This window comes from Oncorhynchus gorbuscha, linkage group LG16 (assembly GCF_021184085.1).
Source record: "Oncorhynchus gorbuscha isolate QuinsamMale2020 ecotype Even-year linkage group LG16, OgorEven_v1.0, whole genome shotgun sequence".
Taxonomy (NCBI): domain Eukaryota; kingdom Metazoa; phylum Chordata; class Actinopteri; order Salmoniformes; family Salmonidae; genus Oncorhynchus; species Oncorhynchus gorbuscha.
In genome coordinates, this window is record NC_060188.1 from 602244 (window position 1) to 614314 (window position 12071).

The window sequence follows — 12071 nt, forward strand, 5'->3', positions numbered from 1 at the left end:
TGATGTTAGAGGGCCTGGATGTTGATGCTAGAGGGTCTGGATGTTGATGCTAGAGGGCCTGGATGTTGATGTTAGAGGGTCTGGATGTTGATGCTAGAGGGCCTGGATGTTGATGCTAGAGGGCCTGGATGTTGATGTTAGAGGGCCTGGATGTTGATGCTAGAGGGTCTGGATGTTGATGCTAGAGGGCCTGGATGTTGATGTTAGAGGGTCTGGATGTTGATGCTAGAGGGCCTGGATGTTGATGCTAGAGGGCCTGGATGTTGATGCTAGAGGGCCTGGATGTTGATGCTAGAGGGCCTGGATGTTGATGCTAGAGGGCCTGGATGTTGATGCTAGAGGGCCTGGATGTTGATACTAGAGGGCCTGGATGTTGATGTTAGAGGGCCTGGATGTTGATGCTAGAGGGCCTGGATGTTGATACTAGAGGGCCTGGATGTTGATACTAGAGGGCCTGGATGTTGATGTTAGAGGGCCTGGATGTTGATGCTAGAGGGCCTGGATGTTGATGCTAGAGGGCCTGGATGTTGATGCTAGAGGGCCTGGATGTTGATACTAGAGGGCCTGGATGTTGATGTTAGAGGGCCTAGATGTTGATGTTAGAGGGTCTGGATGTTGATGCTAGAGGGCCTGGATGTTGATGCTAGAGGGCCTGGATGTTGATGCTAGAGGGCCTGGATGTTGATGCTAGAGGGCCTGGATGTTGATGTTAGAGGGCCTGGATGTTGATGCTAGAGGGTCTGGATGTTGATGCTAGAGGGCCTGGATGTTGATGCTAGAGGGCCTGGATGTTGATGCTAGAGGGCCTGGATGTTGATGCTAGAGGGCCTGGATGTTGCTTTGGGCACCATTGTGCCCTTCCTTGAAATGAAACTAACAGAAAGCCTGGCTCTGACTGACTGTGCTCTCCCCTGTGGTGATCTCAGGGACAGGGCCTATGATGACATCGATGAGGAGGATCCGTTTAACCCCCAGGCCCGTCATATGACCTTCAACCCCAGCAGAGCCAGCCATGTACACAGCTTCTGTAGCTACAGCAGCAGTCTGGACGGCCAGGCCAGTCCACACCCTCCACCACAGACTGCTGCCATCCTCCCCACCTCAGAGTACATGTAAGTAGAGAGAGGAGGTGCGGTAGGGTGTCTGTGCATCCCTGTCCATGTGTGTGTGTCCCTGTCCGTATCTGTGTCCATGTGTGCGTGCCCCTGTCCATATCTGCGTGTCCCTGTCCATGTCTGTGTCCATGTGTCTGCGTGTCCCTGTCCATATCTGTGTCCATGTGTGCGTGTCCCTGTCCATGTCTGTGTCCATGTGTCTGCGTGTCCCTGTCTGCATCTGTGTCCATGTGTCTGCGTGTCCCTGTCCATGTCTGTGTCCATGTGTCTGCGTGTCCCTGTCCATATCTGTGTCCATGTGTGCGTGTCCCTGTCCATGTCTGTGTCCATGTGTCTGCGTGTCCCTGTCCGTATCTGTGTCCATGTGTCTGCGTGTCCCTGTCTGCGTCTGTGTCCATGTGTCTGCGTGTCCCTGTCCATATCTGTGTCCATGTCTGCGTGTCCCTGTCTGCATCTGTATCCATGTGTCTGTGTGTCCCTGTCTGTATCTGTGTCCATGTGTCTGTGTGTCCCTGTCTGTATCTGTGTCCATGTCTGTGTGTCCCTGTCTGTATCTGTGTCCATGTCCGCGTGTCCCTGTCTGTATCTGTGTCCATGTGCCTGTGTGTCCCTGTCTGTATCTGTGTCCATGTCTGTGTCCCTGTCTGTATCTGTGTCCATGTCTGTGTCCATGTCTGTGTGTCCCTGTCTGTATCTGTGTCCATGTCTGTGTGTCCCTGTCTGTATCTGTGTCCATGTCTGTGTGTCCCTGTCTGTATCTGTGTCCATGTCTGTGTGTCCCTGTCTGTATCTGTGTCCATGTCTGTGTGTCCCTGTCTGTATCTGTGTCCATGTCTGCGTGTCCCTGTCTGTATCTGTGTCCATGTCTGCGTGTCACTGTCTGTATCTGTGTCCATATCTGTGTACATATCTGTGTCCATGTCTGTGTCCATGTCTGCGTGTCCCTGTCCATATCTGTGTCCATGTCTGTGTCCATGTCTGCGTGTCTGGAATAAGCAGCACTGTGTTTGTTTTATCAGATAAGTTGACTCTCTCTCTGTTCCTCTTTCCTCTCTCTACATCCCCTCTCTTCCTCTCTCTCTTTCCACCTCCCCTCACTCTCTCTTTCTGTCTGTTTCTCTCTCCTCTCTCTCTACATCCTCTCTCTCTCTCTCTCTCTCTCTCTCTCCACCCCTCCTCTCTCTCTCTTTCTCCTCTTCCCAATGTCTCTCTCCTATAGGAATCAGTCCATGCTGTTTGGAGGGAACCCTCGTTATGAGAACGTTCCTCTGATCGGGAGGGGATCCCCGCCACCCTCGGTGCGTTGGCCACTAACATTATAATATATAATATATGATAATAATAATAATAATATAATAATATAATAATAATAATAATATATGCCATAATATATGCCATTTAGCAGACGCTTTTATCCAAAGCGACTTACAGTCATGTGTGCATACATTCTACATATGGGTGGTCCCGGGGATCGAACCCACTACCCTGGCGTTACAAGCGCCATGCTCTACCAACTGAGCTACACAGGACATTAGAGGCCAGGTCCCTCGTGTGATGATGTCACTGACATTAACATTAACAGCGCTCCGTTCTACTGAAGGACCACAGACACACTCATGTATAGAGTTACTGTGTGTAGAGCCAGAGACCAGACAGATCCCTTAGATAATGGCATCAACACTAACACATATTGTACTGAAGGACCACAGACATTCTCCAAGACACCCTGCTGCCTTCACTGTGTCTACCGTACAGTAACCACAACCTGACAGAAACCTCCTGTGGGAGGCAGGTAGCCTAGCGGTTAAGAGTGTTGGGCCAGTAACCGTAAGGTCACTTGTTCAAATCTCTGAGCTGACTATTTGATGTGCCCTTGAGCAAGGCACTTAACCCTAATTGCTCCTGTAAATCTCTCTGGTTAAGAGCGTCTGGTCCAGATAATTGGCCCAGTCCTAAATCGTCTCCTAAAACCTGCGCCCTATGCACTTGTGATCCACCTTGCTATCTGTTAGGCTATCTGGACGTTGCGTCATATTGCTTATATCAATCAAATACTCTCAGATTTCCACTAGGGTTTATTTGTGGGGTTGGTTTGGGATTGGCCCTTCCACTGCACATTATGGTGAAAGACTGCTCTCTGCTGGTCATGGACTGAAATACAGACAAAACAGTACACGCTCTTCTCCCTTGTGCCATTAATTGGCCTGATGCTCTGATGCAGGCTTGCTAATGACCGTAGAGAGATGCTAGCCTGCTAATGACCGTAGAAAGACGCTAGCCTGCTAATGACCCTAGAGAGATGCTGGCCTACTAATGACCCTAGAGAGACGCTAGCCTGCTAATGGCCGTAGAGAAATGCTAGCCAGCTAATGACCGTAGAGAGATGCTAGCCAGCTAATGACTGTAGAGAGAGGCTAGCCTGCTAATGACTGTAGAGAGAGGCTAGCCTGCTAATGACTGTAGAGAGAGGCTAGCCTGCTAATGACCCTAGAGAGATGCTAGCCTACTAATGACCCTAGAGAGAGGTTAGCCTGCTAATGACCGTAGAGAGATGCTAGCCTACTAATGACCCTAGGGAGAGGCTAACCTGCTACTGACCGTAGAGAGAGGATAGCCTGCTAATGACCCTAGAGAGATGCTACTGTAAGATGCTACTGACTGGTAATGTTATAGTATGCCCTGACTGGTAATGTTACAGTATGACCTGACTGGTAATGTTACAGTATGGCCTGACTGGTAATGTTACAGGATGTTGCTGTGAATCAGAACCATTGTTCTAGTGCTGCTGTGTGCAGGGAGAAAATCAAACTCTTCAGAGTCAGAACACTTAGTCTCTTCTTACACACAGACACACGCGTGCAAGGGAGACTACAGAGCACTTAAGTCTGCACAGAATTCAAGACAAGAGCACTTCTTGTTCTACAGAACACAGGGTGTGCTGCATACCCTGCCATGAGAGCAGAGGCCCAGTGGTGGTGTTATTAGAACTGAACAGCTACAATGTCAGCCGCTGTTTAATAAATGATGGCGCTAACACACAGGGTCAGTCTCTGGCATCAGGAAACAAGTGGGACTAGATGATACCGCGCTAACACACAGGGTCAGTCTCTGGCATCAGGAAACAAGTGGGACTAGATGATACCGCTAACACACAGGGTCAGTCTCTGGCATCAGGAAACAAGTGGGACTAGATGATACCGCGCTAACACACAGGGTCAGTCTCTGGCATCAGGAAACAAGTGGGACTAGATGATACCGCTAACACACAGGGTCAGTCTCTGGCATCAGGAAACAAGTGGGACTAGATGATACCTCTAACACACAGGGTCAGTCTCTGGCATCAGGAAACAAGTGGGACTAGATGATACCGCTAACACACAGGGTCAGTCTCTGGCATCAGGAAACAAGTGGGACTAGATGATACCGCTAACACACAGGGTCAGTCTCTGGCATCAGGAAACAAGTGGGACTAGATGATACCGCTAACACACAGGGTCAGTCTCTGGCATCAGGAAACAAGTGGGACTAGATGATACCGCTAACACACAGGGTCAGTCTCTGGCATCAGGAAACAAGTGGGACTAGATGATACCGCTAACAAACAGGGTCAGTCTCTGGCATCAGGAAACAAGTGGGACTAGATGATACCGCTAACACACAGGGTCAGTCTCTGGCATCAGGAAACAAGTGGGACTAGATGATACCACGCTAACAAACAGGGTCAGTCTCTGGCATCAGGAAACTAGTGGGACTAGATGATACCGCTAACACACAGGGTCAGTCTCTGGCATCAGGAAACAAGTGGGACTAGATGATACCGCTAACACACAGGGTCAGTCTCTGGCATCAGGAAACAAGTGGGACTAGATGATACCGCGCTAACACACAGGGTCAGTCTCTGGCATCAGGAAACAAGTGGGACTAGATGATACCGCTAACACACAGGGTCAGTCTCTGGCATCAGGAAACAAGTGGGACTAGATGATACCGCTAACACACAGGGTCAGTCTCTGGCATCAGGAAACAAGTGGGACTAGATGATACCGCGCTAACACACAGGGTCAGTCTCTGGCATCAGGAAACAAGTGGGACTAGATGATACCACTAACACACGGGGTCAGTCTCTGGCATCAGGAAACAAGTGGGACTAGATGAGACCGCTAACACACAGGGTCAGTCTCTGGCATCAGGAAACAAGTGGGACTAGATGATACCGCGCTAACACACAGGGTCAGTCTCTGGCATCAGGAAACAAGTGGGACTAGATGATACCTCTAACACACAGGGTCAGTCTCTGGCATCAGGAAACAAGTGGGACTAGATGATACCGCGCTAACACACAGGGTCAGTCTCTGGCATCAGGAAACAAGTGGGACTAGATGATACAGCTAACACACAGGGTCAGTCTCTGGCATCAGGAAACAAGTGGGACTAGATGATACCGCGCTAACACACAGGGTCAGTCTCTGGCATCAGGAAACAAGTGGGACTAGATGATACCGCTAACACACAGGGTCAGTCTCTGGCATCAGGAAACAAGTGGGACTAGATGATACCGCTAACACACAGGGTCAGTCTCTGGCATCAGGAAACAAGTGGGACTAGATGATACCGCGCTAACACACAGGGTCAGTCTCTGGCATCAGGAAACAAGTGGGACTAGATGATACCGCTAACACACAGGGTCAGTCTCTGGCATCGGGAAACAAGTGGGACTAGATGATACCGCGCTAACACACAGGGTCAGTCTCTGGCATCGGGAAACAAGTGGGACTAGATGATACCGCTAACACACAGGGTCAGTCTCTGGCATCAGGAAACAAGTGGGACTAGATGATACCGCGCTAACACACAGGGTCAGTCTCTGGCATCAGGAAACAAGTGGGACTAGATGATACCGCTAACACACAGGGTCAGTCTCTGGCATCAGGAAACAAGTGGGACTAGATGATACCGCTAACACACAGGGTCAGTCTCTGGCATCAGGAAACAAGTGGGACTAGATGATACCGCTAACACACAGGGTCAGTCTCTGGCATCAGGAAACAAGTGGGACTAGATGATACCGCGCTAACACACAGGGTCAGTCTCTGGCATCAGGAAACAAGTGGGACTAGATGCTAGGAAGCTGTATTTTAATCAGATCCAATTCAGATGTAGGTTTATGTGGATCGATGGAAACTATTTATTTATGAAGCGTTATATATTCCACTGGACGTTTTTAAGCCGTTGCCAATACGCAGTTGTCCATCCTATATTGTAAAAATATAATATTTTGGTACGAATGACAGACGAAAACCTGTTGTGTGCCAATCATACTGGCCTTTTGGTTTTTCTACATCTACCATATAGGGTAAAGGCCAGAACCTAACATATCTCTTCATGCTGTCTTAAAGAACACTGACATTTTTACAATCCTAACCAGACATCTTACTCATATTTTGCTTCTAACTTTATTTTTGTATTTTCTGTTACTCGCAGACATTTAGAAACAGTAAGTGTTCTGTTGTACACTACACACAACCTTACTGTACCATTACACTCCCTTTCCTTTGTTAAGGAGGATACACTACACACAACCTTACTGTACCTTTACACTCCCTTTCCTTTGTTAAGGAGGATACACTACACACAACCTTACTGTACCTTTACACTCCCTTCCCTTTGTTAAGGAGGATACACTACACACAACCTTACTGTGTACCTTTACACTCCCTTTCCTTTGTTAAGGAGGATACACTACACACAACCTTACTGTACCATTACACTCCCTTTCCTTTGTTAAGGAGGATACACTACACACAACCTTACTGTGTACCTTTACACTCCCTTTCCTTTGTTAAGGAGGATACACTACACACAACCTTACTGTACCTTTACACTCCCTTTCCTTTGTTAAGGAGGATGCACTACACACAACCTTACTGTACCTTTACACTCCCTTTCCTTTGTTAAGGAGGATACACTACACACAACCTTACTGTACCTTTACACTCCCTTCCCTTTGTTAAGGAGGATACACTACACACAACCTTACTGTGTACCTTTACACTCCCTTTCCTTTGTTAAGGAGGATACACTACACACAACCTTACTGTACCATTACACTCCCTTTCCTTTGTTAAGGAGGATACACTACACACAACCTTACTGTGTACCTTTACACTCCCTTTCCTCCTTTGTTAAGGAGGATACACTACACACAACCTTACTGTACCTTTACACTCCCTTTCCTTTGTTAAGGAGGATACACTACACACAACCTTACTGTACCTTTACACTCCCTTTCCTTTGTTAAGGAGGATACACTACACACAACCTTACTGTACCTTTACACTCCCTTTCCTTTGTTAAGGAGGATACACTACACACAACCTTACTGTACCTTTACACTCCCTTTCCTTTGTTAAGGAGGATACACTACACACAACCTTACTGTACCATTACACTCCCTTTCCTTTGTTAAGGAGGATACACTACACACAACCTTACTGTACCTTTACACTCCCTTCCCTTTGTTAAGGAGGATACACTACACACAACCTTACTGTGTACCTTTACACTCCCTTTCCTTTGTTAAGGAGGATACACTACACACAACCTTACTGTACCATTACACTCCCTTTCCTTTGTTAAGGAGGATACACTACACACAACCTTACTGTGTTAAGGAGGATACACTACACACAACCTTACTGTACCTTTGTTAAGGAGGATACCTTTACACTCCTTTCCTTTGTTTTCCTTTCCTTTGTTAAGGAGGATACACTACACACAACCTTACTGTACCTTTACACTCCCTTTCCTTTGTTAAGGAGGATACACTACACACAACCTTACTGTACCTTTACACTCCCTTCCCTTTGTTAAGGAGGATACACTACACACAACCTTACTGTACCATTACACTCCCTTTCCTTTGTTAAGGAGGATACACTACACACAACCTTACTGTACCATTACACTCCCTTTCCTTTGTTAAGGAGGATACACTACACACAACCTTACTGTACCTTTACACTCCCTTTCCTTTGTTAAGGAGGATACACTACACACAACCTTACTGTACCTTTACACTCCCTTCCCTTTGTTAAGGAGGATACACTACACACAACCTTACTGTACCTTTACACTCCCTTCCCTTTGTTAAGGAGGATACACTACACACAACCTTACTGTACCTTTACACTCCCTTTCCTTTGTTAAGGAGGATACACTACACACAACCTTACTTACTGTACCTTTACACTCCCTTTCCTTTGTTAAGGAGGATACACTACACACAACCTTACTGTACCTTTACACTCCCTTTCCTTTGTTAAGGAGGATACACTACACACAACCTTACTGTACCTTTACACTCCCTTTCCTTTGTTAAGGAGGATACACTACACACAACCTTACTGTACCTTTACACTCCCTTTCCTTTGTTAAGGAGGATACACTACACACAACCTTACTGTACCTTTACACTCCCTTTCCTTTGTTAAGGAGGATAGTTTCCTTTGTTGTATCGCTCTCATTCTCCTTCCGCCCGTCTAATAATCGGTGGTTTTTTAGTTCTAGTTCTTAGTTCTAGTTCTTAGTTCTAGTTCTTAGTTCTAATTATTGCTTTTGTAACCCTACAACTCCGGAATGAGACTGACCATTATTAGCCCGTTATTAACCCACATTATTAGCTTGTTTGGTCTTGACCCCAATGTGACCTCTCTAAGCTCTGTGACCTCTAACCTCCGGCGATGTTGTGTCCTCAGTGTGTTAACCTGTGAGTGGAACTTTTCATGTGATGTGCCCTCCCGCCACTAACCCAAATCTCGGCCACACGCCCCTCACCTTTGACCTCTGCCTGCCCTTCACCCGTGGCCTGTGTCCTGCCGACTTTAACTACCTTGTAGTTCAGAACACTGAGTCTCACGACTCTCTACCTTACCCACCACCTAGCACCTCCTAATCAAAACAAATGTCTGAACATGTCTGCAATTTTTTCAAAGTTTGATTGATTGCAAAAAAATCTTTCACACAGTTATGGGATCTAACGTGTCTTTTGTTCCTTCCTCCTGCAGTATTCTCCCAGAATGAGAACTACCTACCTGTCTATGACTGACGCACAGATCAGACACTTTGGGACAGACTTCCAGCAGGTATAGCCCCCAACTATGGCCTACTGGTCCCCCTCAAGAAGGGTCTGTCTGGGACTACCACTGTACTGAGGACGGGTCTGTCTGGGACTACCACTGTACTGAGGAAGCAGAGTTTACAGATCACCCTGTCCATGGATGTCTCACCCTGCTCTCCTGGCCATCTGCTACTTAAATGCAGGAGGTATGGGGTCAACAATGGCTCAGGAACACACTGACACTCTCAAAGTCCTGTACTGTACGTGTAGAAACCAGGAGACTACATAGAACCCTGAGTGTAAAGTGCACTTGCATCTCTCCCCAAACAAACCAACAATTCAGTTATGTGTTTTCTTCAAATGTGAGTGTTCGTCTCGAGCCAGATCAGAAGACATGATTGTTATGAACCAAGTTGAACGTTTATATATTTTCCTGTGAGTGACATCACCTTCGATGGATTGCAGGGGACAGCAAATAACCAGATTGATTTCCTTCACAACCATAGACTGTTAAATGGTTACTACATGAACTGTCTTCAGTCTTCCCCAACCTGTCATCACTATTACAAACTGTCATCTAACCAGTCTAGCATTCAGCTCCTCTTACACTTGACGACACAGCTCTTACACTTGACGACACAGCTCTTACACTTGACGACACAGCTCTTACACTTGACGACACAGCTCTTACACTTGACGACACAGCTCTTACACTTGACGACACAGCTCTTACACTTGTCGACACAGCTCTTACACTTGACGACACAGCTCTTACACTTGACGACACAGCTCTTACACTTGACGACACAGCTCTTACACTTGACGACACAGCTTGACAACCCAAAGTCTTCATGATGTCTTCCGTCAGAGTGATGAGTCAAACTTGATGAAAACGGACCACGTATTTATTGTCACTTATCTTTCAGGTTATTCATTGATATCAAGGAATGGCGAATATAATGGACTTGTTTTTAAATGTGACTGGAAAATAGATCATTCATTGAAATGTGATGATGTCTACACTCTTAGAGAAAGAGGTGCTGGTTAGAACCTAAAAGGGTTCTTTGGCTGTCCACATAGGAGAGCCCTTTGAAGAACCCTTTATGGTTCCAAGTAGAACCTTCTGGTTCCAGGTAGAACCCTTCTGGTTCCAGGTAGAACCTTTCGGGGTTCCATGTAGGACCTCAAAAGAATGGAACTCAAGTGTTCTACCTGGAACCGGAAAGGGTTCTACCTGGAACCAAAAAGGGTTCTACCTTGAACCGAAAGTGATACTCCTATGGGGACTGCCGAAGAACCCTTTTAGAACCCTGTTTTCTAAGAGTGTACTCTATATGTATGTGTAAGGGGGACTGAGGAGAAAGGATGCATGATGATGTTTCTCAAGCCTTTATTTCCTGTAACCTGTTTCTCTCTGTTCTCCTATGCTGTGTCATCCTGCATGCTGTGTCCTGCTCAATTCTAGCCTGGATCCTCGACTGAATATCAGTCCGTTTCATTATTGTGTCAGTGAATCATCTAAAGGAATGAAACAGCGATATTCAGTTTAGTTTCCATGCCAGTTCATTTCAGGACGACACCGAGGGCTTTACCGTAGCTTGGCATCTACACTGAATATTGCTCTGGTTCACTATTGTGTCACTTAAATCTGTGGCTGTGTCCCAATAATCTCGTACTTGTTCACTTCCCTGCATGGAAAGGAAATGACTGTTCCTCTAACCTGAGTCTACACCAATCCAATGCTTTGTTGTAGGGAGTAGTGATTGAGTTCACACTTCAGGAGGATGGAGAGAGCATTGGGTTGCACCGTCTGGATTACAGTGATATTTCCTTTGGATTCTAGACTATCGGCCTACTGCCTGTACATTAGCATGTTAAACATTCCCTGGATTAGGATGAGAGGAAACCATCAACAACTGAAATGGTGTTGATGGTGAATTACTGGTAAGTATTATCACTGATGTGAGGTTTATTGGATGTTTGTTTGTTTACTACGAGTTGGACACAATCACAGTACTGCAGGGGCCCTTAACAGTCAGATAACCCATCATTGTACAGTGTGAATTCTTTGTTGTGGTCATGCTTTTCTTCTTTGTTTGAAACCTCTCAACTACTGTTTATTTTCTGCATTTGTTGAAGTATTGGACCAGGTGAAAAAATAAATTTTAAAAAGCTTTCTGTGTTTGTCTATTTTGCTTTTTTTGAACCTTTATTTAACTAGTCAAGTCAGTTAAGAACATATTATTATTTTCAATGTCGGCCTAGGAACAGTGGGTTAACTGCCTGTTCAGGGGCAGAATGACAGATTTGTACCTTGTCAGCTCGGGGGGTTTGAAATTGCAACCTTCCGGTTACTAGTCCAACACTCTAACCACTAGGCTACCCTGCCACCCCCATATACAGTCTTCTAGATATACCGTCATTTAGATATACAGTCATTTATAGATTACACAATATTATACTGCACAAATATTACATATGAGTAATTTACCAGACACTCTTATCCAGAGTGACTTATAGTTAGTACATTCATCTTAAGGTAGCTAGGTGATACAACCCTATATTACAGTCATAGTAAGTACAACTTTCCCTCAATAAAGCAGATATTAGCACAGTCACTGATGGTAAGAAAAGACAAGTGCAGGTGAACCCAAACCTATTCCAGTCCAAATCAAGCACTGGAAGTTAATGTATCTAGCCAAGTGGTAGAACAGGTGAACCCAAACCTATTCCAGTCCAAATCAAGCACTGGAAGTTAATGTATCTAGCCAAGTGGTAGAACAGGTGAACCCAAACCTATTCCAGTCCAAATCAAGCACTGGAAGTTAATGTATCTAGCC

General features: G+C 46.0%; 1 protein-coding gene across 2 annotated transcripts in view; it reads left to right on the forward strand.

The window, feature by feature from the left end:
• ttyh2l (tweety homolog 2, like) overlaps nucleotides 1-9669 on the forward strand; it is an 85951-nt gene extending 76282 nt beyond the window's left edge. For both annotated transcript variants that reach the window (XM_046306417.1, XM_046306418.1), the window contains 3 exons: nucleotides 927-1112; nucleotides 2335-2413; nucleotides 9179-9669. In XM_046306417.1, coding sequence (XP_046162373.1) covers nucleotides 927-1112; nucleotides 2335-2413; nucleotides 9179-9262 — 349 coding nt within the window. In that variant the 3' untranslated portion in view covers nucleotides 9263-9669. The remainder of the gene's footprint in view (nucleotides 1-926; nucleotides 1113-2334; nucleotides 2414-9178) is intronic.
• Nucleotides 9670-12071: the final 2402 nt, after the last annotated feature.